Genomic DNA, 27,880 nt, shown 5'->3' with positions numbered 1-27,880 from the left:
TTGGATGCTTGCAACAACAATGTTTTCATCTTTTCAAATTAATTATTTGAATTTTAGTTTGTACAACAATGTAATGTGTGATCTAGATAACATATTTCTAAATCATTGTAAATATCCTTTCGAGGTTTAGCCATTCAGGCATATCGAAGTTACAGCTAGCTAAATATATCGATTTAATTGACTAGCATCTTTTTCGGCGTGCAGTGGATGATGTGTCTTTTGTAAAGCATTGTAGGTTGCAATCAATTTGCAAAACATTCATTAAGCCAAGAATTCTCGCTGTTGCCAAAAGTTGCAATAGTCTTCCACAAGCAGAGGGAGCCACTGTTTTTCTCTTCGGGTGTCCGCGCTGTTGAAAGAAGGTCTTTGCAGTTCGCAGTCCTTGTTTATATATTCCAATCAGGGGAAAATACAGGTAGCTAGCTGGCTCAGCGACCGACTTGGGGAAGGGAATATACCCAAATCGTGTGATACATTTATTTCTCGGCAAAATTCACGCATAGGGCAGTGCTGCAGTGTTGGAAAACGCGATATCACTTAGCTAACTTAGCTGGCCGGCTACGAAAAAAGCCCATGCCGAACATTGAATTTACAACAGATTGAATGACACACCGATACTAGTCACCGTTTCCGACAATGAAGCAGAATTAGGAGGTGCCTGTCCAAATGGATTGGAACCCGTATCATCGGCACAAAAACATGGGTGTGCATTTCTCTGTTTAAAAAAGACCCAGTTCTGAGATGGAATGGTGCAAGCAGCTGCGTTCAGTTTCCATGGTCTGAAAAGAGGCGACACAATGGAAATAAACCCAATGTAAGCGAATGGCGTGGTGTTGGATGTTTTTGTGCTGGGCAACAGTGCTGCTGCTTGTATTCCTGTACTGCCAACGTGAATAGAATGTTGCTCGCAAAGATATGGAAAACGATGCTCGGTAATACTGCTAAATGACAATCTGCAAAGTTTAGGCTACTGCCAAGCTAACTAGCTTGTTAGCTAGCTGTGTACAATGCAGTGGCCTTGATGCTCTTGGTGGCTTCCATAGGCTACTGACCTGTTCGTTTTGTTTTTATCTGCATGGACATGCATCCATAGTCGTTCAGTTTGGACATTGATGGTTTGGGTTTGATTTGTAAATTATGCGTAGCGTTACAGCCTTACGGTGTACCTGCCTTCACTTAAATTACCTGACATGTTACTTATCAGCAGTTATCCAGCAGTGCTTGAGATTACCAGTACCAATATCTGAACAGCAGTGCATGTAGTTGTTATATGATATGATTTGTGCTTTTGTTCTGATTTTAATTTTAATATAATCTTTCATTAATTGTTGTGGTAGTATGATAGGTTGTATTGGAAAGTGCAGCTGTTTAACAGGTCGAGGGATCAGTACCATATTTTCTTGCAACTGTCATATTTGTCTTTTTAAGCAACTGGTCCAATATTATAAACACATCTAGCTAGCTGCGTATCGAGAGAATTAGAAATGTCAACGAGGGTTTACTTTAATTAAATAAACAGTTACATTTTTTGTGTAGTTCTAGAAACACTTTATGCATTGCTTATTGAAATATTAGGAAACGAATCACTCTTCTGAAAACCGGCGTGTACTTTTTTCGGCATGGAGAGATGTGATCAACATTCGAAAGACCTGGCGTGCAGACCACACTTAGATCATACAGTTCCTCAAGTGTGTGCGCGCGCGTGTGTGTGTGCGTGTGTGTAGTCTTTTTCACAGCTCAGTGTTGGGAGGCGCTCTGGTGACTGCTTCATGTAACCTTATTGGTGACTGCTTCATGTAACCTTATTTTTAATTCTTTTTAAACTAATCGCTTATTTTCTGTCCAGTGTAGTGATTTGAGATTGGTGAGGCACTCCTAGATGCATTGAGAGATCCCCCCCCCCCCCAAAAAAAAAACAAAAAACTAAAAAGGTGCAATATGTGCTGACATTTGACACTGCCTGAACAGATGGACAGTTCCCACAGTCCCCACCCCCTTCCTCAAGATACAGTGAACGATGTTGTACCTTGTGTGATTCTAGTGATCTTTCATATTTAAAACCTGAAGACCATTAATTAACATGATTTGTTTCAGAGGGATTCATCCTTGTGTGGCTGGTTTCCTGCCAGCTCAATTCTCGTTTTATGTTTAATTTAATTAGTACTGTTTGTATGTGATACAAGTCCCTCTCTTTTGGGTTTGTGGTCAAACAACCATATTACTTTCCTACAACAGGACTAGAAGAACTGGATAAATTGTGTCCTAGGTTTTGGATCGCAGAATTTATTTATTGCTTAATTTGATTTGCATGACAGCAAAGCGCATTTCTCTGTTTTCCATGTTACCTTCCATTTGCAGAAAATATGATTCTCTTTCCATTTTCTACCTAAAGAAAAAAGGAAAGAAAGAGGATTTTGGTCACTGTACTCATCAGAATAGGTCATTATAACCTTCCAAGCTGTGTAACTTGGCAACCAAATTCTCTAAAATGGGATTCATTACATTTCCAGAAAAGGCAGGTTCTGACATGTTCATATTTTTTAAATAAAATTCCACTACTTATTAAAAGTATATTTTTAACCACACACTTTGAGTCTAATTTTGGATATTTTTAAGAGGTGTTGGAAATGGCAGTCATTTAGTCTGTACTTCTGTACTACTATAGCAAATACGCAATAATAGACCCACATGTGTGCAAATGAAAATCCTTTATTTAGATTACTGTGTAGCTGGTGTTTCTGTAGTGTATTTGCAATAACTTCAGTTTGTGTGTAAAATTAGATATGTTGGCTGCGGCATAGGGTGTTTGTTTCTGAAGGCATTGGTAGGGATGGTAGTCTTCTGTTTCTGTTTGTGTGAGATAATAGTAGGCAGTGTTGTGTATGAAAGCATTTGTTCTGAGTCTTGTGAACAGATTCCGAGGCTGCTGTTTAAAGTGGAGGGCTTCACATGCTTTCAATGAAGAACTAAGTACCCTACGTGTTGGCTTTACTTGACTGGAGGTAACACTTCCACATTCACTTTTTTGTGGAATGATCTATATGCATTTAAGCATGAAACAAAATGATTAAGTGGGTATGAGATTGTATTTAATATGACTGAAGGATGTAATGTTGTGGGTTTCTGTACAGCATTGTTGATGTAGTACTGTAGTTGCTACTTAATTATCTAATGCATAACTTTGGAGTTATTTGTAAATATTGGAGGCACTATTTTAGCTTCATGGTCTTGGCAGCATCTGGCAGTAGGTACAGTGCTGTGCATAAGTTTTAGGCAGTCGGAGGGTTGCTGGTTCGATCCCGCCCTCAGTGTGTTGAAGTGTCCCTGACCTAACCTAAGACACCTAACCCCTAAATGCTCCTGATGAGCTGGTTGGTACCTTGCTGATGATCCTGATGATACCCTGGTGTGTATGAATGGGTGAATGAGAAGCATCAATTGCACAGTGCTTTGGATAAAGGTGCTATATAAATGCCAACCATTTACCATCTACCAAGATGCTTTCAAAAATAATGAAATGAAAAGTTTTAAATATCGAAACGTTTAGTATAAAGAGCAGTGAACAGTTAAAAACGAATCGATATTGTGACCACCCTTTGTCTATAAATGGCATCACTTCTCTTAGACTTACACTGTCTTCCAGTTTCATAAGAAAAGCTGTCTGGTAGGTTGTACCAAATATTGGGGAACTTGCCACAATTATTATGCAGACTTTGGCTATCTTACTTCCTTCTGGCAATCCAGGTAATCCCAGACAGACGTGATCTAGTTTTTATCTGTATAATGGTCTATTACTTAATATGTCATACAAAAATGTCGCTAACACTCCCAATACCTTTTTCTTGGTACTGTACCTGGGTGGTGCCCTGCTGTTGTCCTGTACAGTGGAGGTGGAGTTTCTTCCGGAGTGGGGGCAACATTAGCTCAGGACATAAGAGCGCTTATCTGGCAGTCAGTGGGTTGCTGGTTCGATCCCCCACCCTGGGTGTGCTTTTGAGCAAGACTCATAACCCCCAGTTTCTCCCAACGTGCTGACTGGTACCTTGCATGGTCACCATTGGAGTGTGTGAGTGTGTGAGTGTGAGAGTGTGTGTGTGTGTGTGAATCGGTAAATGGGTAAATAAGAGGCATTAATTGTAAAGCGCTGTTGGTAAACACGCCATATAAATGCAGTCCATTTACTATTTAAGATGTTTCAATATGTGAGTGGGGGACATGTGAGCATGTAATCGGGGGATTAAATAAGGTCTGTCTCGCTATTGTCATCAGAAATCTTGTCTGCCTTTTAGTATTTCTTTGTTACGAAGATAACACTGAAACTGTAAAATAAATATTTAAAAGAAGAAAAATATAAAATGAATACATTTGTTGTGGGTAGAAACAGCTGTAACTGTGCAGCTTGCATTTCCACATGGAAAGGCTTTTTAAGAAGCATACATTTTTTTTTATCACCAAGCAAAATTCAACTTGGCATACAAAAGCTGGCAAGTCCTAATCAAATGAAAGATTCTGAATGAGATGATTGACTGGGTGGGAAGCACAGCTTTTCCGATGCCACCAGTTCTGACACAGTCTTGTTTTTCTCGCTCACAGATGTACCAAGCTCTGCCAACACAAGCCCCACGACCTGAAGGACGACGTGTCTGAGAAGCAGTGCCCCGTCACCATAAACCCACGGCACATGAAGAAGGCCTTCAAGGTCATGAACGAGCTACGCAGGTTAGCACGTTTCCGTTAGCATTTCGGCTCAAACGCATAACGCCTAGGGGAGAGCGGGGTCTGTTGTGACACGGAATCCATTGCTAGCCAATGCTTTCTTCCATGATCTGAAACAACCTAGCCTGCTGTAAACCACATTGCACACTCCCATACACGTCCTCTTTCACCTTGGATTTCAACAGACCAGTTTCGGGTCAATTTCTTGCTCAAAAACATTGCGTAACAATCGACCCGGTGTCACAACGGGCAACTCATGGCCTTCTTATAGAGCCAAGTCACTCTGCCAGGTTAATGATCCGACACATTCAACCCAAGCACACTGTGCATTGCTCTTAACTCCCAATGGGGGACGGGGAGGGGGAGGAGGTAAGACATTTTCTATGATTTCTGTTGCTGCTTAACCCATAAACTCATAAAGTACATAAGGGATTGCAACATTAATGCTAAATTGAATGGCAGCTATACTGAACTGTGTGGCCACATATGCAACAAAATGTAATTATGTTTTCAGTATTCTACCCAGCTTGATCATACCAGCTCTGTTATTCATTACATTACATTATAGTTATTTAGCTGACGCCTTTATCCAAAGCAACTTACAGTTGATTTGATTATGGTGGGGCCAGTCCTCCCTGGAGCAATGTGGGGTTAAGGGCCTTGCACCCTTGAGTGACTGCACAGATCTTATTGTGGCTAGACTGGGCTTGGACCACCTTCCTTCTGTGTCCCAGTCAAGAAACGTAGCCAGTAGGCTCCAGGCTGCCCCATATTGGAAACAGCTGAATGTATTCGTTGGATTGTGCAGGGACAGCACTCAAAAGGTCAAGGACTGGAGTGGCTATATGTAGGCTAGATTAAAATGTGGAAACGCACAGCTCTTAAAACATTCCCAGAGGTCTTTCCACCTGTTCCTTAGTCATGAGTTCTGCCTCTCTTCTAGAGAACACCTGTGAAATGTCCTACTTCAACACCAGGAGCACTGCCAGGCTGGAAGTTCCAGCTAAGACCAGCTGGGAGTCTAAGCTGGTTTATGGTGGTTTAAGCTGTGCTTTAAACTCTTACTTCTGGTTGTGGCTGGTCTAACCAATAGACTAATAACAATTTGTTACCAAAGCGACTTCCAGTTGATTGGACTCAGCAGGCGACAATCCCCCCTGCAGCAATGTGGGGTTAAGGCCCTTGCTCAAAGGCCCAACAGTTGTGCAGATCTTATTGTGGCTACACTGGGGCTTGATCCACCAACCTTCCAGGTCCCAGTCATCTACCTAGGCTACAGGCTGCCCCTTGGACTAGCTGATTATATAGACCAGCCTAAAATGGTCAAGCTGGTTTAAGCTGTGTTTCAGCACTTTCAGCTGGTCAACTAGCTGTTCACCAGCGGACCATCTTAGGCTGGTTTTCAACAGGGCGAGTGCAGTAGGTTGATCTGACAACATCATAATCTCGTTGGACCTGTGCTGCGCGTTGCAGCAGCTGTTTTTGGTTGATAGTACGGAAGGTACAGCCTGTCTGATGGCCTCTGAAACAGAGCTGGATCGTTGTCCCCTTAGGTTCTCCTAGTTCTGAAATATGCACAGATCACTGTCAGAACCAGTAATTCCACAATGTATGTATTACATAATTTAATACAGATACTTGTATTATGTATCTTCCTTACCTAGAGGAATGTACATTTTACAAATCCTCCGTTTATACGGATGGACAATAATGGCAAATAACGCAACATAATTCTATTTTGTTCTGTTTTATGGTATTGTGTAAGTGAACCAAAGAAATGTGAGTTTTCTATTACCTTTCATGCTTGCTATTTTGGGGGCTCAGGTCTGGTGTTTGCGCTTCTGCTACTCCGTAAAGCGTGTTTGTGGACAGTCTTCTGTATACAAATGAAACTGAATTGAATTGAAAGACACATTTGCGTGTTTACGCATTTACGGAAGGACGATAAAGATGTTGAATTGAAGTGAATAACAGTTGCGTTTCCTGTCCGCAGTCAGAACCTGCTGTGTGATGTGACCATCGTGGCAGAGGATGTGGAGATAGCCGCTCACAGGGTGGTGTTGGCCGCTGGGAGCCCGTACTTCCACGCCATGTTTACAGGTCTGTGTCTCACACGGCCCCTGGGTACCCTGGCCACTGGCCCCTGGTCCTGGGCCCCGATTCCCTGCTCTTGTGCTTGAGTTAGGTGTTGTTTGTCTGCCTGTTTCGGCTGGAATTTTATATGATAATTTAGAATAGATTTGGAACAGATTTTTTGCTTATGCATGTGTGGTTCGGACATTATCTAACAGAGGCACGACCATAACAAGCATAAAAAGAGTAAACTAACATTTCACATTTAAGTGTGTATTACCGACAAAAAATATTTTCTGCCGCATTTTGCATTGGGTTGTACTCCCAAACCCTGGACAAGACCCTGGACCTTAAAATCAAAAGCCAGGTCAGGCCCAAGAAAGCAGGTGAGATGGGTTACCTGTGTGACCTGCTGCTGTAAAACCCTAGACCCTGTGGCTCTCCCTGTGGATTAGGGGGGGTTCTGTCTTGGGGTTAAGTCTGCCCATTTTCTGCTCATTGTGTGTGTGTGTGTGTGTGTGTGTGTGTGTGTGTGCGTGTGTGTGCGCATGTGCACGTGCACGTGCACGTGCGTGTGTGTCTGTGTGTGAGTATGCGAGTTGAGATGTTGTGGTGTTGTGGTATTGAGGTGTTTAGATGTTGAGATGATGTGATGTTGAGATGATGATGTGTTAAGATGTTGAGGTGTTGAGATGTTGAGGTGTTTAGATGTTGAGATGATGTGATGTTGAGATGATGTGATGTTGAGATGATGATGTGTTGAGATGTTGAGGTGTTTAGATGTTGAGATGATGTGATGTTGAGATGATGTGATGTTGAGATGATGTGATGTTGAGATGATGATGTGTTGAGATGTTGTGGTGTTGTGGTATTGAGGTGTTTAGATGTTGAGATGATGTGATGTTGAGATGATGATGTGTTAAGATGTTGAGGTGTTGAGATGATGTGATGTTGAGATGATGTGTTAAGATGTTGAGGTGTTGAGATGTTGTGGTGTTGTGGTATTGAGGTGTTTAGATGTTGATATGATGTGATGTTGAGATGATGATGTGTTAAGATGTTGAGGTGTTGAGATGTTGTGATGTTGAGATGATGATGTGTTGAGGTGTTGAGGTGTTAAGATGTTGAGGTGTTGAGATGTTGTGGTGTTGTGGTATTGAGGTGTTTAGATGTTGAGATGATGTGATGTTGAGATGATGATGTGTTAAGATGTTGAGGTGTTGAGATGATGTGATGTTGAGATGATGATGTGTTAAGATGTTGAGGTGTTGAGATGATGTGATGTTGAGATGATGTGATGTTGAGATGTTGTGATGTTGAGATGTTGTGATGTTGAGATGATGTGATGTTGAGATGTTGTGATGTTGAGATGATGTGATGTTGAGATGATGATGTGTTAAGATGTTGAGGTGTTGAGATGATGTGATGTTCAGATGATGATGTGTTAAGATGTTGAGGTGTTGAGATGATGTGATGTTGAGATGATGTGATGATGTGATGTTGAGATGTTGTGATGTTGAGATGATGAGGTGTTGAGATGTTGAGGTGTTGAGATGATGATGTGTTGAGATGATGATGTGTTGAGGTGTTGAGATGTTGAGGTGTTGAGATGTTGTGCGTGCTCTGTGCTCTCACAGGAGAGATGAGCGAGAGCAGGGCCAAGCGTGTTCGGATCAAAGAGATGGACGGTTGGACGCTGGGGACACTCATTGACTACGTCTATACGGCCGAGATCCAGGTCACCGAGGAGAACGTGCAGGTAAGGCCACCGAACGATGCCCCTCCCTACGAATGCTGGCATCTAATGCAGCGGTCCCCAACAGGGGAACAGGTTTGGGCAGGTCTGCTTTGTTAGGGTTGGAGTGAAAACCGACAGTATGGTATATCTCCTAAAACAGGGTTGGGCAGCCCTGCTCTAGCTGTTGAATGGGGTCTGGTTTCTTAGGGTTGGAGTGAAAACCTACAGGATATAGTTGAGAACAGTTGGGTCAAATGGCAGAAGTGTAGTATAACTATTCAATTCCCAGGAAGGACACTGTTGTTTCTTGAGACTGTGGGACCTGTGTTTCTTCAGTATATATCCTGGTGTGTAAAAGGAGTACACACGTGGACAAAATTGTTGGTACCCCTCTGTTAATGAAAGAAAAACCCACAATGGTCACTGAAATAACTTGAAACTGACAAAAGTAATAATAAATAAAAATTTACTGAAAATTAACCAACGAAAATCAGACATTGCTTTTGAATTGTGGTTCAACAGAATCATTTAAAAAAAACAAACTAATGAAACAGGCCTGGACAAAAATGATGATACCCTTAACTTAATATTTTGTTCCACAACCTTTTGAGGCAATCACTGCAATCAAACGATTTCTGTAACTGTCAATGAGACTTCTGCACCTGTCAACAGGTATTTTGGCCCACTCCTCGTGAGCAAACTGCTCCAGTTGTCTCAGGTTTGAAGGGTGCCTTCTCCAGACGGCATGTTTCAGCTCCTTCCACAGATGTTCAATAGGATTTAGATCAGGGCTCATAGAAGGCCACTTCAGAATAGTACAATGTTTTGCTCTTAGCCATTCTTGGGTGTTTCCAAGAGCTGTGTGTTTTGGGTCATTATCCTGTTGGAAGACCCATGACCTGCGACTGAGACCAAGCTTTCTGACACTAGGCAGCACATTTCTCTCCAGAATGCCTTGATAGTCTTGAGATTTCATTGTACCCTGCACAGATTCAAGACACCCTGTGCCAGATGCAGCAAAGCAGCCCCAGAACATAACCCAGCCTCCTCCATGTTTCACAGTAGGGACAGTGTTCTTTTCTTGGTATGCTTCATTTTTGCGTCTGTGAACATAGAGTTGATGTGCCTTGCCAAAAAGCTCCAGTTTTGGGTTTTTCTTTCATTAACAGAGGGGTACCAACAATTTTGTCCATGTGTGTATATGTAAAAATGTAAAACGTTGTGAAGAGGTGTGTGTCGCTCTGAGAAGAGCATCTGCTGAAAGCCAGTAATGTAATATAGTGTCACCAGAGCCACACCATCCCAGACCTATTCCAGTGCAATGAAAATGATTGACTGCGAAAATCCTAGGGAAATGAATGATCGTCTATAAACGGAGACACTGTATATAAACACTGTCCTTAGATCTTGCGTCCAAATTCATACTGACGCATTTCCAAAAAGATGTGATTAATTTTAAGCTTTGCTTTAGGATGGCGTGTTTACAGATGTTAATTTTACGGGGAGCCATTCCTGCTGCCCTTTACTAAAATCACACTTGGCCATCGCCAGTTCTCATAAACGTCTCGTGAACAGGAATGCAAAGCTCCTTTCGACAGTTAGGCTTGTGCGTTTGCCAGCACAGGAACGTAAAATGTTGGACAGGGGAACTGCAGTAGAACCCGTGTTCCTCTCTCCATGCTCTCTGCAGACTCGCCAGTTTGCTTTGTCTCCTTTGTTTCCATGGCAACCGCAGTAACAGGTCCTCATAAATTATAATGAGGATTGCAGTGCTTTGGTTTGAAAACGGGGGGGTTAAATGCATCCCTCGCGATATCACATTACCGAGGGCATATATTACTCATGATTTGTATTGGCTTTCCGTCTTTATTATTTTGCGATCGCTTTTGTGTTAGCCATGAGGCTAGTGTCCAATAAGGAGAGTGATTCACTCAGTGTAACAAATACTTTAGCGTGGTTACAACAGAACCGGTTACTGTGATTTTTTGTTGTTGTTGTTGTTGTTGTTGTTGTTGTTGTTTGTGATTTTGTCTCGTTTCACTCTGAAGGGAAGGAAAGTCATCATCTTAAGTAGGGGAAATTAAGTCCAGTATTCCGCCTAAAGGCCAGACCATGAAGTGCTTTCATCTGGTGACCTGACATTAGTGCCAAGTCTGTACAGAACCGCAGCTTGGATATATTAAGTCAGGAGTAAGGCCTGCTGGTTATCTCGCTCTGTAAAAGCGGATGGGTGGGCACCATGATGTAATCTGACTCATGCCAGTGTTGACTGTGGCATAGGCGGTTCAGTGGCTTTAAGATGTACGGGAGGGTTTCAGTCAGTGGGGGATAGCAGCGTTCATTCACCCCTGGTGGCTGTCTGGGCACCTGTGGCCTGCTCTCTGTGCACACGTATGATTGGGTCTCCTCCACATTCGCTTGTGGCTGTGGTGTGAAAAGGAGCACCTGGCTGGCACCACATGCTCCGGAGGGGAGCCATATGTATGTAACACCTTTCTATGTAGGTTGCGGGATTGGAGGTGGGAAATTCAGGTTGGATTGGAGGTGCCAAATATTTAAACCAAAAAAAACTGAAAAAATGAATAAAACAGACTTGGTGGGAGTAAGCACAATTAAGCACAGTGGCGGTGGCTGCATTCCTCCGGTGTGGGAAAGGAGTCGAAGCTGGAATCTTACCCAGTGAGCCACCTGCTTCCCCGCACGCATTTATGGGACAGATGGTGTGGATGTGACCGCTCGCTGTGGGTGGAATGGAGCTGTTGGCTGTTTGAGTTGTACCCCACACTCCTCGGTGCGTGACGAAGCACAGATCCTTTTGCTGTCATGTCCAATCGGTTTTATGATTAATGTCACTCCTTAGTTTCGGTGAGATTGCTCATACTGTATGTGCAGATGCCTTTATTTAGTCAGGCCTTTATGTTTAAGTCCTTTAAGGTGTAATTTAGCCCTTCAAGGCATAAGAATGTGTGATGAATATATTCTTAAGTTGAGTGATGTCACAATCAAAGCAATGGTGATAAACAGAACACTAGAACACTGACGTATAATATGAAAAACATATTCCAAAATACCTATAGTGTGTAAATTTCTTATTTAAATTGCATGAAGTAATGTGATTGTAATTTGATGGGGGTACCTCGTTATTCTGGCTGTCAAGTACTGTGGTTACAAACTGGAATTTTGTTTTGCTTACCTGTGGCTGTCTGGGGAGGTCTCTTGATGGGGAAAGTTAAATACCCACATACAGGCCTGCCGCTAAGCTGATGGAGGCTCTAGATCAAATCTTCTTTGCCCTCTCGTTTCAGTTATAACCTATCCCAATTATGCAATGAAGACTGATTACAAATGTGTTGTTAAAAAACATGTCATTTTGTTTACTGTTAATAATTGTTTATCATGACACACAAGTTGACATTTTTCCCTCAAATGTAGAAAAATGTATTTAAGGATGTGCTAGGCCATAATCTCCCTTTAGGGGATCCTGTGCTTCTGTATATTTTGAGATTATATATATTTTTTAATTCTGAAAGAAACCAAGTTCTTATACTGCCCCCTACAGGCGAATTTGGCATTGGTCTTGTTGGAGACAATGCTTCCTGGATAAGTCACATGGCTATTTACTTTTTAATAAATCAGTGTGCTGTTCAGTGTGTTTTTAGTCTGAAGTGAACCTGAAGTAGATCCATAAAAAACACACACTGCATCAGACCACAGGCTCCTGCATTTATTTATGACCTGCTTTTTGGAAATGTTGTTATTATTTTCCTATTTATGTTTTTTTTGTATTTGGCCTAAATAACACTTGAAAAATTGATTGTGTCTGGTCTTTTTAAAAAGAAAAATGAAAATGGAAGTGTAATTTCTCTTACAGTTGAACCTCCTCTGAAAATCTTGTCCCCTTTTTGCTTTTGTAGGCAGTGTGTGCCACATGCGTTTAGTCATAATGAAGCCATTCACACATTGCATTATGGGAGTTTAGTTTTCAGGACAGGGCTTGCGGAGCCAAAAGTAGGCAGTCCTGCCGCAGTGCTAAGATATCTAAGATATATCCCTGGAGATTCCCAACCCCCCCACACACACACACACACACACACACACACACACACACCTCTCTCTCTCTCTCTCTCTCATTCTCACTCACTCACTCTCTCTGGAGAGCCACTGGCAGACAATGATTAAAGAGAGGACAGTGGAGAACAATGTGTGTGCTCCTAAATTTAGAACAGACACGTGAAACCCGGTTTGATCAAAGCGGCAGAAACTCCTTTAGTGTGAACAGATTAGCGGTTTTGTAACCGCGTGATTAATCTAGCCGTCGTCCGACTGGTGACCTCGCGGAATCCGCTCCAATGGGAATTACAATGCTGTCCAGAATTATGCCTGTAAAGGGCATCTGGATGGATGTGTCAGCAGGAAGTACAAGAAACTTTTATTTATTTTATCCAGAAAAAAAGTAACTAAATCAAATATAGGGCCTACATAATCTCAGCTGCAACAAACAGGCTTGATAATGATATTAACTGTAGTGATATTACAGGTTTGCTGTAGTTAATGTGTAATAACAAACAGGCATGATATTGATATTTTCTGTAGTGATATAAGTATTAAAAAGTTATTAGTTTTACTACGAGCTGGAACACACTTCACCTTTATTGATGACACATCTTTCTAAGGTGACTGCGTCAAGGACATTTAAAGTCATGAACTTGTATAGGAGACTGATTTGTAACTGTGGTTGACCTCCGTCACTTCTCCCCGGCTTTTTAACTCCTCAGCGAACGGCTCCAGGTGCGCTCTGTTTCGGGCACCATGTGGTCTCTGTTATGGAAGCTGAATTAACGCGCTCAGCTTCTGCTTGAAGCGCCATTTCCGTCGCGTCCCCCGAGCTTTGGAACAAGAGGACAGACTGGCGCTGATCCGTCTGTAGGAGCGGCGCTTGGCAGCATCCAGACCTCCTCTCCTGTCCTCGGTTCTGAAAAAGAATCTCATTCCTGCTCCAGAAATCCCAGCCTATGTGTGTCAGTGCATTTCTGTGTGTGTGGGAGGCAAGATCTGTCACACACGGAGACGTGTGAGCGCATATATTAAAGCACACTTCCTTTGGTTTCTCTGCTTCCTTTTTCAGCTCTTATCTCTGTTAACAAACTGGTGCACTTTCTATTACCAGTATACTTTTTAAGAGGGTATATGAAGAAATAATATTACAGTGACTCTGTATTGTGCTTATGGTATATAGAAATACCAGAGTATGGAAACCGTAAATGGTGTATAACAAATCGGTGTATAAAAATCGAAATGAAGTTTGACACTTGTTCAGTTTGTAAGTTGAAGAAGTATTTTTATATAAAATGAAAGCATGTAGCATAAAATTGGGGGGACTATTTATAAAAATGGCTACAATTCCTGCACTGTTCTCCCAATATGGATGTAAATTAATGCTTAAAGTCTGCACTTCTTAGTCATTGTTTTATTTCAAATTCAATGTGCTGGAGTACAGAGCCAAACCACAAAAGAAATGTGTCACTGTCCAGATACTTATGGACTGCACTATATGTGGGAGTGTACTTTATGTATCATTGCCCTCCATAATGTTGGACAAAGACTCATCATTTATTTATTTGCCTCTGTACTCCACAATTTGAGATTTGTAATAAAAACATTTAAAAATATCACTAACGTACACATTGTCAGATTTTAACAAAGGGTGTTTTTATACATTTTAGTTTCTCCTTATTGAAATTACAGCAGCGTTCATACGTAGTACCCCAATTTCAGGGCACCATAATGGGACCCTGTGTGCATGTGTGTGTGCATGCGCATGCGTGTGTATATGGTCATGTGTGTATGTGCCTATATACGGTGTGTGTGTGTGTGTGTGTGTGCCTATATACGGTGTGTGTGTGTGTGTGTGTGTGTGTGTGTGTGTGTGTGTGTGTGTGTGTGTGTGTGTGTGTATGTTTGTGTCTATATGTTCATGTGTGTATGTGTTTATATACAGTGTGCATATGTTAATGTTTGTATGTGCTTATATACGGTGTGTGTGTATGTTTATATGTGTATATGTTTGTGTGTATATGTTCATGTGTGTATGTGCTTATATACGGTGTGTGTGTATGTTTATGTGTGTATATGTTTGTGTGTGTATGTTTGTGTGTATATGTTTGTGTGTATATGTTCATGTGTGTATGTGCTTATATACGGTGTGTGTGTGTATGTTTATATGTGTATATGTTTGTGTGTGTATGTTTATGTGTGTATATGTTTATGTGTGTATGTTTATGTGTGTATATGTTCATGTGTGTATGTGCTTATATACGGTGTGTGTGTATGTTTATATGTGTATATGTTTGTGTGTGTATGTTTATGTGTGTATATGTTTATGTGTGTGCTCCCAGGTGCTGCTCCCAGCCGCAGGGCTCCTACAGCTCCAGGATGTGAAGCAGGCCTGCTGTGAGTTCCTCAGCTCCCAACTCCACCCCACCAACTGCCTGGGCATCCGCGCCTTCGCCGACATGCATGCCTGCAGCCTGCTGCTGGGCCAGGCCAACACCTTCGCAGGTAAGACACACACCTGTACAGGTACGGTTTGCTGGGTCAGACACACACACACAGACCCCTGCACAGGCCACTGGGAGGACAGCCTGCTGGGGTAATCACTGCAGCCAAGGCTGTGACCTCAGGCTTTGAAACGTATGAAGGGGAACGCTATTATTACTGGATTCCTGCCTGTGGGACTGCACTGCTAATGCTACCAGTGTCAGTGGTGACTTGGCTAAGTCATGTGGGTAGCCGGTCATGCCAGGTCACCCCAGATGTGCATTAGCGTCTGCCGGGTGCGGTTGATGGAGGTGGCGGGCGTAATTTGGTGGAAGTGAGACAGAGAGATTAAAAGGGTCCGGGAGGGCTGGCCAGTCGTAATGAGGAAATCGTAAAAACATCACAGGGTGGGGGGCCCCGTCCCTTAGGAGAAGGTTCTGGAAAGCATGGTTAGCATACTGGCGGAGGTGTGAGATTAGCACGGGCAGAACTGGAGCGGGATTGACGTTGTGTGGTGTGGCTCGTGTGCGTTATTTGTCCACTTCTCCGGTCTGTACACTGTAGAAACTCGGTAAAGACACAACTTTAGATCTTTAGTTCTGATTGTCCCGAGGGGGCTGTTGAGAGCCTTCTTCCGTAGTTGCGAATGTTTAAAATAGAATGCGGTGGCCGAGCAGTACTCCAACAGCTGCCGTTGATCACTTGATGTTGAACAATGCGGACGGATAGAGCTTGAACTGAAAAGCTCACTCTTCTTCTTTACAAAATAAGAACCGTCTCAAGGTAAAAATAACAGAAAACAGTGTTTCATTGTGGTTGTCTTTAAGCTCTTCAAATGGTTATATCTTTCATTTGTCAGTCCTAATCCCCCCCCCCCCCCCCCCCCAAAAAAAAGAACTATTTTACAGCCAGTTATTTTGTAATATTTTGGCTAAATCTTTATATAAAGCATTCGTGACATATTAAGAACTGACATTAAAATGGTTTTAAAGCGATTGTTCTGCTTATCTTTACAGACGTATTACATTTTTTATGGCTTAAAAAAAAACACTATTGAGTGGTCAGAGGTCGCGACCCTAGGGGTGGCATGTTGATGTGGGAAAAACTCTTTGAAATGTCTCGCGTCTCAGTAATGGCAGGATGCAGTTAACGAGCAGTTGCCATCTCCGGGTTTCCCTAGCAACCAGCTCCCCCCAGCGATTTAGAGCATGCCGCTTCCTGTTTCCCTGGCTTCGGCCGCCGCTATTGGACGGCTGCCTGCTCCCTGTTGCTGTGAACATTTCACCGTGCTTCTTTCTGCGTGTCTATGACTGCAGCCCTTCAGGTCCCATAACGTGTGTGCAGTCTCTGGGGCGGAGTCAAACATGTGAAGGCCCAGTGAGCTCGGCTCTGATCATTCACAGTGTGCACTGTGGGTAAGAGATCGAGCGATGCAATGATGTCTGTTTGAATCGCACATCGAGGTATTGGTAGATAGAGGAGAGGATTCTGGGAGAGAGTTCCAACATAGCCTCACGTTTGGAAAAGAATGCTGGCAGCACTTCATAGTAAAATACACGTTTCCTTTGTGGTTTTCTATCTTCTTTGTTCAGACCCATGCAATGTTTTCAAGTTTCATGACATCATGTGTAATATTAGTGCCATTTATCAGTTACCATTGGCAGCCAATATAGCTTGTTCATCGTGGCTAAAACACCACTGTGAAAATATGATTAAACATAGCTAGAATTGTCTGTGTAATTATGCAGCTTTCAAGAGTCTGGTTTTGTTGTTATTCCTGTTTTTTTTATTTATTTATTTTTATACACGTATCCGTGAAAAATATAGAGGGCAGCTGTCTGTGTTCACTTGGTGTGTTACTCATTTTATTCTCATATGCGAATGAGGTAGCATCTGGCAGCACTTAGAAAGGGTTTTAATTATCTTTGCTTATTTGCTTTTTAGCTTGGATAACTATTTCTCTGTAATTAACAGGAAAATACATTTGTTGTAACAAATGAATCAAAACAGACTTGTTTTTTTTCTGTACAACAGAATGATTTAAAAGTTTTATGGGAAATGCGAGGTCCATAAGTGACGCTTTTAAAGGGCTGTAATTCCTACATGATTCACTCCATCCTATAACGGTATGTACATCCATGCGTGTACTGTGTGGGAATTGCAGCCTGTCCAAATATTTACAGACCTTTACACATATGTACATTAATTTAATACATACATTTAACTTAGATATTTAATAAATATCTATATGTATATTGATAAAGCAACAACATGTTGGTTTGTCATTTAGAGAACATAACGTGAGATCTTCATGTTAGGTTATCATGTACAGAAACTGAGAGAAGCGTGCGTCCATGTTAGTTTATCAGTTTTGTGGTGTCGTCTCCCCACAGAACAGCACTTTTCTGAGGTGGTTCAGAGTGAGGAGTTTCTGAACCTGGGCATGGAGCAGGTGTGCAGCCTCATCGCCAGCGACAAACTCACCATCCCGTCCGAGGAAAAGGTACACGACCCCGCTCCGTCCCGCACAAACCCAGATCACATCGCCCCTAATGCTGATCTTCAACCTCTTCGGTCTGGAGCATTTTCAGTATCAACCAGACCTGGGTGAAATGCGTAATTGTTTTGGATTCAGATATTTTTCAGCACTTAACTGAACTTGTCTGGTGTATTGGAACCTATTGAATACTCTAAAGATGTGCAAACCACACCTCGGTCCTCGTGGTTGGCTCAGTTGCACCAGGCACGATCAGTCGAGCACAGAAATTTGAGTCCAAAACAATTATGTATTTCACCCAGGTCTGGTATGAACAAAAAAATAAAAGACTCAAATGCTGTCTCTATGTCATAATTATTATCTGGTGTGGCCATTTCAGGAATATGAATTGGCAGGGGGCCAAAGCTTTTGTGGCCTTTTGGGACATGCCAAAACCTGCCATGGTGTCTGCAAATAATTAATATCCTATTTTTTAACGATCATACTTACTACAAAAAAGCAGGTTGCTTGACTTGTAAAGCAGTTGTTGTTTGCCTTGAACCGGTGCAGGGAATCCTGCTAGCCTGCAAGCCACAGCCTGCAATCACCCTGAACGGTGGAGGAAGGCTGTGGTTGGCGTCTGTCGATGCTGAGCAGGTGCTGAAGGTGGTGGTTGGTCTTCGTCTGTGTTTGTGACGTGCAGGTGTTTGAGGCGGTGATCGCCTGGGTAACCCACGACAAGGACGTGCGACAGGAGCACATGGCCCGGCTGATGGAGCACGTGCGTCTGCCCCTGCTCACCAGGGAGTACCTGGTACAGGTACGCGTGTATACACACGTGTGCGTGCGCGTATACGCGTGTTCTGCTGTTCAGGCCTGGGTCAAATGCGTCATTGTTTCAGCTTCAAATGCTTTTCTACTCCTTACTGAGCTTGTCTGGTGTATTGGAACCTATGAAATACTCTCAGAAAAGTGCATACCTTCTGGTTCTCTGGGTTGGATTAATTGCACCAGGCAAGATCAATCGACCACGGAAAAGTACTTGAATCCAAAGCAATTATGTACTGTATTTGACCCAGGTCTGGATCTCATAAATTGAATTCCCAAAACGTAATTAGTAGTATATAGCAACAGGAAAACTTTTGTTTGTTTTTGGGAAGGATATGCAGAGTTATGGTTGATTTTGCTGCATCACCCCCAGACTTTTGTGAAGGTGTTAGAAAACATAATTGACATGTACACAATCTTTGTCGGTCGGTCCGGTAGTCCCCGTGAATGGTACAAGGTAGCTTTAAATGATAAATATGAAGTGCATTCATACTTTACTGAAAGACTGTAATAACACTGTGTCCTTGCAGTGTTGTATGAGAATGTGTATTACATGTGATGTGTTGCTGACTCTGGGCTCAAATGCCATTTTTATGTTTTTTTCCCAGAGGGTTGAGGAGGAGACCTTGGTGAAGAACAGCAGCGCGTGTAAAGATTACCTCATCGAGGCCATGAAATACCACCTGCTGCCGGCTGACCAGCGGACCCTGATGAAGACCGTCCGGACGAGGATGAGAACTCCCGTCAGTCTGCCAAAGGTAGAGCGTTACAGAACCTCTATCAGCCTGCCCACGGTAGAGCGTTACAGAACCTCTATCAGTCTGCCCAAGGTAGAACGTTACAGAACATCTATCAGCCTGCCCAAGGTAGAGCGTTAGAGAACCTCTATCAGTCTGCCCAAGGCAGAGCGTTAGAGAACCCCTATCAGCCTACCCAAGGTAAGGCGTTACAGAACCTCTATCAGTCTGCCCAAGGCAGAGCGTTACAGAACCTCGATCAGCCTACCCAAGGTAGAGCGTTACAGAACCTCTATCAGTCTGCCCAAGGTAGAGCATTACAGAACCTCTTATCAGCCTGCCTAAGGTAGAGGAGGACCTGGTTTTTAGTTTAGTGTTGTACAATAGGTAAGGCAGTTGACCTGAATGCTGAACACCATGAAAACATAAAAGTAATGTAAATGTGGGCTTTTTGCTGGTTGGTGCAGGTGATGGTTGTGGTGGGAGGCCAGGCTCCGAAGGCCATCCGCAGTGTGGAGTGTTACGACTTTGAAGAGGAGCGCTGGTTCCAGGCCGCAGAACTTCCGTCCAGGAGATGCAGAGCAGGTTGGAGTTCTCTTCCCAAATCTTCCTTTTACGTTCCTGCACAAGGCCGAGAACAGTTCCTCCCTCTTCGATGAAGACCTCATGCTGAGCACCGTAGCGAGTTTTTACGGCCACGGACTCTTTTGAGTGGCCCCATACTCAGCACTGGAAATTATTAATCGTCTCTACCTCTTAAGCACTGGAGGTTCCCGTCTGTAGCGGGTGTTTCTGGTACTGCACTGTGGTAAGGAATGTCCATTGTGAAAGTATTTGCTTCGTTCATGAGCTTTAAGGAGGTGCGCAAAATCTGAATGTTGCGGTTTCAGATATCCTCCTGTGTCAGTAATACAGTGACTGAGTCTAGACCAGGGATATCCCCTGGTCAGTGTGGGTGCAGGTTTTTATTTCAGCCCAGTACTGCAACACTGGATTCTTCTCGTCATGGTCTTCATTAGAGACCATGATCAGTTAAATAGTTGAATCTGCTGTCATAGCTCTGGGCTGAAACAGAAACCTGCACCCATGACGAGACGGGACACACCTGGTCCAGAGCTTCTGTGGTATGACTGTGTCTGTTTAGTTCCAGCATGGTACTGTTGAGTGTACTTTGTGTCATCTCTGTAATGTCTCTCTCCATGCTGTCTCCATGGTGTCTCCATAACGTCTCTCTCTATGGAGTCTCTGTAACGTCTCTCTGCATGGAGTCTCCATAACGTCTCTCTCCATGGAGTCTCCATAACGTCTCTTTCCATGGAGTCTCCATAACATCTCTCTCCATGCCGTTTTTAACATCTCTCTTCATGGTGTCTTTGTAACGTCTATCTCCGTGGCGTCTCCATGGCGTTTGCCGCGATGCCATGTCTCACCCTGACCTGTGGTGTTCCAGGTGTGGTCTACATGGGGGGCATCGTCTACGCCATCGGCGGGTTTAACGGCTCTCTGAGGGTGCGCACGGTGGACTCGTACGACCCGGCCAAGGACCAGTGGGCGTGTGTGTCCAGCATGCAGGACCGGCGGAGCACGCTGGGGTCGGCCGTGCTGAACGGGCTTCTCTACGCCGTCGGGGGCTTCGACGGGAGCACAGGTACCGGGCCTCTCACGCTTTCCCAGGCTCTGAAATGGCTCCTCCCTGTCTAAGGAGCTAACTACTTCCTTCGCCTGACTCCAACTGCTCCAGCCCTAGTTTAGATACTGATTTGAATTCCTGCCCCAGAATTGCAGGAAGTGGCAGTAAAATGTGAAAACACCACTAGTGCAGACCCCTGAGAATTAGCAACAAAACCTGTTGCTCTACAAACTGTACTGAAAGAAGAGAAGGATGGTAGTGAGAGAGTCTTTTTCACTACTGTTGAATGTGCAGTCCTTTGTGATAAAAAAAAAACAAACATTTATTTTAGTTTGAACTTAACAATCAAACACAAGGGTAACAAAGGTGTCAAACTCCAGTCCTGGTCTGCACCAGTGACTCATTTAAGCAACTAATTGGCTAAAAACACTAAAGGCTCCCGAGGCCTTAATTGGCTGCTGAATGTGAGGTAACCGCAAAAACCTGTAGACACAGCAGCCCTCCAGGACTGGAGTTCCCCCGAAGGACAGCATTATGATTTGGTATAAGTTTGAAAGTGTTCCATCTAGTGGTGAGAAAGGGTAATACACCCATGTGGCATCATGGCCGGGAGCGATTGACTGAACAGAGGATCTCTCCTTCATCCCCACGGCAGGACTGTCCACTGTAGAAGCGTACAATGCCAAGACCAACGAGTGGTTCCACATCGTTCCCATGAACACTCGCCGTAGCAGTGTGGGTGTTGGCGTCGTTGCTGGTAAGAGGCTCTGGCCGCAATAAAGTTTTGGGGTGTGTAGGGTAGAAAAAAAAAAAGTAATTCAAAACCTTGCGTGGTGTTTTATCATTGTTCGGAAATGAAAATGAAAATTAGGCCTTGGTTTCTGTCGCAATGATTAATTCCTTAAGGAGAACTTCCTGTGGGATTTGAGGCACAGTTTCAAAGGCGATGCAGTCAGTCAGCTGCAGTGATTTTTCCTGCACGTCCCTGCAGTGTGTACGTGTGTGTGTGTGTATGTGAAATGGTTCTGACAGATGTTTCAGTTGTACAGGTATGTTTCAGATATTTTAGAGACTATATTTGGTAGTGGACAATGTGTGGTGTGTATGTGTGCGTGCGTGCGTGCGTGCGTGTGTGTGCACGTGTGTGTGTGAAACAATCCTCACTAGCCCTCATAGTGCCTAATGTTTCAGGGATACTGTACGCAGTGGGGGGCTATGATGGGGCCACCCGTCAGTGCCTCAGTACTGTGGAGGCCTACAACCCCAACACCAACGAGTGGGCCTACATCGCCGAGATGAGCACCCGACGCAGCGGCGCTGGTGAGCTGCAGCGCTGTTCATCCCCCTTTTCTTCTCCTCCTTTCCCCCTCCATCTCCCCAACACGAGACACCAGCCATGTTTAAGGCAGGCGTACACTATAGGACTTGTGTTCTCTCAGATTGGGACTTAACCTTCAGAGCGACTGGCCTCCCGAATGTTTTTTCACGTCAAAAAGATCTGGGCACGAATTTGGCTTGCATTTCTCAGGTGCGTGAAGTCTTGCGAGCAGATTCTGCCTTTTGATTCCAATCAGGAGGTGGTCCCATAGAGTATATGGGGGAGACTGTAATAGTCTGTGCTATCATCTGATTGTTTGTCAGAAACTGGCCTCACAAAGTGTGGGAGGGCAACCGAGCTGCTGACTTCGTAACCCGTGAGAGCGCAGGCAGGCTTGGTGGGGCATGGGTAATGGATCGACCTCCACTCCTGATGCATCAAAAACCACTGTACCTTTATTTAAAGTTAACACAAGGCCCTGGGCCACAGCAGAACAGTAGTCAGCATGAATCAGCATGTGAACTAATTTAGCCCAACCCACATTCACCAGGGAACCCAAGAACTACACAAATAAATAACAGCCGTGACTACAATCTGACAGAGACAAGATGGCTAGTTTAGATAGATTACACCAGATATCCAATATCCCAGTTCTTCTTTCATTGTATCTCTTTCTGTAAATGGAGAATGTTATCAATGGAAGAAGGGCTTACAAATGTGATTTGGAAGGAGGGTCACAGTTTTGGGTTTTTTTATGGAGAGGGGGCGTAATGAAATAGAAATAGGGTCAGGCTATAAAAATGTAATCATCTTTTTTTTTCCCCCACACCAAATCTGTATGTTCTTGTTTTTTTACCTCTATTTAAATTTTATGTAAAGTACTGTGTGCTCTATTGCAGTAGGAGAGCTATATAAATAACATTTTGACTCATCTTTTTAATAAAAACTACCAAACAGAATTTTCTGAGATTTTCAGGAATAATTTGAATAGCGCATTTGCCTTACCAAAATATATTTTACGTATATTTGTCCCAGAATGGTAAAACAATGAGGCTGGCAATTTTTGTGTTTTTGAATGCAAGTGTGGTCCGGACATTATCTAACAGAGGAATGACCATTATGGATTGAGCTGGTATCCTTGTATCAGCCTTCAAACAATACTGTGTGAGTTAGGCTGTCAATAACTGATTCATGGCTGTCGATAATGAATACTGCACCTTTGTTCTGTAGTTGTTTCAGTGACCATCGGTGTGCAGTTATTGTACATCTCTGTATAAAAGCGTATGCTGGATGGCGGTACTGTAATTAACTTTGTCCTGGAGCTCTCTGTATAAACGCATCTTCTGAATGGTGGTACTGAATGGCGGTACTGTAATTAACTTTGTCCTGGCACTATCTGTATAAAAGCATAGGCTGAATGGCAGTACTGTAATGAACTTTGTTCCGCAGTTGTTTCAGTGACCTTTGGGGTGCAGTTATTGTACATCTCTCTGTATAAAAGCATCTTCTGAATGGCAGTACTGAATGGCGGTACTGCAGTTAACTTTGTTCTGTAGCTCTCTGCATAAAGACATCTGTTAAATGGCGGTACTGTAATGTGCGATGCGCCTGCAGGTGTGGGCGTTCTGAAGGGCCTTCTCTACGCCGTCGGGGGCCACGACGGGCCCCTGGTGCGGAAGAGCTGCGAGGTGTACGACCCCGCCTCCAACGCCTGGAGACAGGTCGCCGACATGAACATGTGCCGGAGGAACGCCGGTGAGCCGTGCCGCCAAAACCGCCAACCGCCTGGAGCAACAGTCGGCTGTCAACCACTTTCAATTATTCTTTTTTAATTTAACCCTTAGTCATGCGGGGTAGGGTGACTGAGCGTGCACGCTCATTTTCAGCCACGCCATGTGTGTAAAACTGCAAGAGTGCCGTCTGGGTGTATACCATTTGAACCAATCAAAATGACTGCAAGACTATTGTTTTGCGCCCCTATTAAAACCCTGATAAATTTGGTAAACGTTCTCAATTTTCTCAACCAAAACCAAAACTCCTTGGTTGGAGCCAGTTCATATTGGGCTTGGGACTGAAAGGGTTCCCAAGAAGCAAAATCACTGACTCGTTTAATTTGGAAGGGGATAACTTGAATGGGGATTGTCAGCTTCAGTTACTTCAGAGAAGGCTCTGATTGGCTGTGGGTGTGTCTGTGTGGTTATTAATGGCCTATTGCGGTCCCGCAGGGGTGTGTGCCATGAGCAATCTGCTGTACGTGATTGGAGGAGACGACGGATCCTGTAACCTGGCGTCGGTGGAGTTCTACAACCCCAGCACTGACAAGTGGACTCTACTGCCCTCCTGCATGAGCACGGGCCGGAGCTATGCAGGTGAGGAGGAGAGAGAGAGGGGAGAGGGGCAATAGAGGAGGAGGAGGGAGAGCAAGAGCAAGAGGGAGAGGGGCAATAGAGGTGAAAGGGAGAGCGAGGGAGGGAGGGAGAGAGAGAGGGAGGGAGAGAGGGAGAGCGAGAGAGAGAGAGCGGGAGGGCTGGGGAGATGAGATCATATAAACTATATGAGTGGTGCCTTACATGGCAGCCAATCGCCATTGGTGTGTGAATGTGTGTATGAATGTGTGAATGAGAAGCATCAATCGTACAACGCTTTGGATTAAGGCGCTATATAAATGCCAACAATTTACCATTTACCATATGGCTGGTATTGGCTGCATTTGTGTTTCTTTTCTAATCATCTGATTTGGCAAGATGTGTGAATCAGTGATTTCAGTTGTTTCTTCACATTACCTTTATTTAGCTGGTGTTTTAACAATGTATACCACATTTACAATCACTTTGAGAAGAATAATATCTGGAATCATCACCACTTAGTGAGAAGATACATTCACTGCTTTTCAGGGCTGAAGGACTTTAAAACCTTACCCTCCTCACATAGCCAGCAATATATACATAATTTATACCTTTTTTGCTTGGGAAATGTACTCATTTGTACCCAAAGAGAACATTAATGTACTTTCAGGCTACATTTAGGAATTTTGGAACAAAAATGTACCTCCACTGTCTCTTTATTCTGAGAGTGTACAGTCCTTTTCGTTTCCGAGGCCTAAACTGGCTGGTGAAACTGGCAGACACAGCGCCCCCTCCAGGACTGGAGTGTGACGCCTCTGTCGCGCTCTCTCCCGGCAGGCGTCACAGTCATCGACAAGCCGCTATGACTCGGCGCGGACCTGCTGTTGCTGTGACGATGGGGGCTGGGCGACAAACAGCCGCTTTCAGAGTTTCGAGCGTCTCGGTGAACCTGCCTCGTCCGGAGGCAGAGGAGACCGGCCGCGCCCCTTTCTCCAGGGAGACCGGGAGGGGGCGGGGCTACAACGATACTGATTGCACTTAACGAGAGCACTACATGGGATCAACCATTAACACACGTTCTTAACTTGTGAGGATGACGGCGAGTATAAACACGTTTTAATAATGCGGAAGGTCGGAGGTTGACGTTGCACGAGGGACCAGGCGCGACCCGGCTGGGGGTGGTTAAGTAGGTGCGGGAGCGTTGGGGAAAACTTGGGGATTATCCGTTCTACAGTGTTGTGTAAAAATGGGAAAACGAGTTTCATAAGGGTGTAAGCATGGGGGCCGTTTCGGGGTGGAGCTGGTTTCTTGAGTCAAGATTTTTTGCCTTTTTACATTGATGTTCGCTGGAGCATCCGGAGAACTGAAATCTACTTTGTAATAATGCTGTCGTACTGAAACCAATGTCAGTTCTAATGTCTGTCCGAAAAGTTGAGGTGTGAGTTCGCCTACAGCGAAATGCCACTTAATGAAGAAAAGGGAAAGGGATGGCGATTCCAGCACATTTCAAAACTTGAGATGCCAAAATCATTCGAGCTGTTAACTATGTATACGTTTGAATTTTTTTATATATTGTGTACTTACTTTCCAATACTGGCCATGTTTGATGCATTTCATTGTTGTATCTAATGCGAATGTTATGGCATGCGTACTATAGCAGATTAACACCGATTTGCCTGGATCCGGAGGAGAAAACTCTTATCTGCATGGTCATTTAAAAAACAAAAAATGAACAAAAAAAACGTTGATTTAAGTGTAGCTGCTGTTTTTACTGCTTCCTGCTGTACGTGAGTGAGCCATGGATGTAATGTACTAAACTGGAGCTCTTGAAAAAGACCCAACCTTCCTCCTTTTTTCCGTTGTTTTTCCCCCCTCTTTCTTTCTTGCTTGCCTCTTTACTCTTTTCCTTTGTGGACTTATTATGATTATCGTCGGTGTAAAGAGGAATGTTGTGCAATGATCTATGAACCGTTTCATAACTTGTTTTTTATTGTTATTAATGATAATAAATATGCTTCTTGGATTTGTGTCTGAAGCTTCCTGAGTTCCTGAGCTTAGTCTTTATGAATGCCTTGGGAACTACAATCACAGAACTCAAGTTACACAATGTTACAGTATTAGCTAATTAGCTAAATGTGAACAGTGCCACTTGAACCTTTTAAAAATATTACACATGCATATATCAATCTATTTAAATGTAAAGAAAAAAAAGGAAAACAAATATATGTATATATATATATATATATATATATACACACACACACACACACACACACACACACACACACACACAGTGGGGTCCAAAAGTCGGAGACCACCAGTGAAAATGGTCCTATTTGTCTTCTTTTCTAATAAATGTTCCATACATTTTCGATGGGGTTGAGGTCAGGTGATTGTGCAGCACTCTTTTTTTTTTTGGTCTTTCAAGTAGTTCTTGCAAAGCTTTTGTTTTATTTTCATCATTACATGAACCCCCCCAGATTTTCAAGAATGTGGTCTCAGACTTTTCTCAGACCCCGCTGTATATATTTTAAATTGCATATTCAAGCCTTCCCTGATCCTAGCCACTAAGTGCTTAAACAATGATGTAATATGAACGTTACGACAACATTGCTGCATTCTTATACAACAGCACAGCCTCCTCTGTGATGTGTTCCAGTTGGTTCTACTGCTCACCCAAATCTCATAATCGCACCACACGCTCCCCTGGTTCTTTAGCTGTGACCTTTCACCTCAGACGTCAGCCTCTTATTTTTCCAGCGAGTGCTTTGTTGTGCCATTTCTGTGTTCTTGTCCCAAGCAGAAAGCTGGTGTTCAAACCGTACTCTCTCCGCGAAGGTAAGAATTGTAAATGATGTAATATGAATGTAAACTGTGTACAGTTGGAAACTATTGTTTCTCAGACATAATGCTCTACAGTGAATTCTCCTAGTCAGGGACTGTACATGCGGGCAAGCAAAAAAGCCATGCTAGGACCCACTATGGTATTATATGGGTCGAGAAGCAGCATTAACAGATTACTTGCAAAAAGTGGCGAAAAAAAAAAAGTTTAACTTTAAATGAAAAGAGAGCAGCCTCCAGGAAAATGTTTTATGTCTTGTCAGTCTAATGAGCAGCTCAGAGTGAGTTTAGAGGCAAAGGGGTGGCTTGGATAACCTCAAGGATTTACTGTACACAACTAATTCACACATGATATTAGCTAATGCTTTTAGATGTAGTGTATGTTTAAGTAATGAGTTGCAGGAATACACACTGTGCAGGATATGACAGGACATTTTAGAATGGTACAGCAAAGTGTTAAGCAAAGATAATTCTGTTACCTCCTTGTAAATTGTGTCATTATTTTGACAGCAGTCTGTTGAAATTAAGACCGAAATGGACAGCATTTTTGCTACTCATACTCAAATAGTAATGTGCTGCAATATCATTACATGAAATTAAGATTAGGTGCTTTGAAGGGGCCGTAGTTGTCCCCCACACAC

The 27,880-nt window shown here is 43.5% G+C and overlaps 1 protein-coding gene across 2 annotated transcripts; it reads left to right on the top strand.

Moving 5' to 3' along the window:
* Positions 1–352: 352 nt before the first annotated feature.
* klhl2 (kelch-like family member 2) lies at positions 353–26,421 on the top strand. 2 transcript variants are annotated; one of them, XM_061245730.1, is made up of 15 exons: positions 353–814; positions 4,594–4,719; positions 6,710–6,816; positions 8,427–8,548; positions 14,923–15,085; positions 17,458–17,567; positions 18,244–18,360; positions 18,977–19,126; positions 19,573–19,690; positions 20,556–20,753; positions 21,391–21,492; positions 21,927–22,055; positions 23,668–23,808; positions 24,279–24,422; positions 25,236–26,421. In XM_061245730.1, the coding sequence occupies exons 1-15, from the start codon at positions 747–749 to the stop codon at positions 25,262–25,264; spliced, it is 1,824 nt and encodes a 607-aa protein (XP_061101714.1). In that variant the 5' UTR covers positions 353–746; the 3' UTR covers positions 25,265–26,421. The 2 variants fall into 2 exon arrangements, with proteins under 2 accessions (XP_061101714.1, XP_061101715.1); XM_061245731.1 differs by lacking the exon at positions 353–814 and adding an exon at positions 2,926–3,002.
* Positions 26,422–27,880: the final 1,459 nt, after the last annotated feature.

The sequence above is a fragment of the Conger conger genome, chromosome 6 (assembly GCF_963514075.1).
Source record: "Conger conger chromosome 6, fConCon1.1, whole genome shotgun sequence".
Taxonomy (NCBI): Eukaryota; Metazoa; Chordata; class Actinopteri; order Anguilliformes; family Congridae; genus Conger; species Conger conger.
Note: the sequence above shows the minus strand (reverse complement) of the source record. Positions and strands in the feature narration are given on the sequence as shown.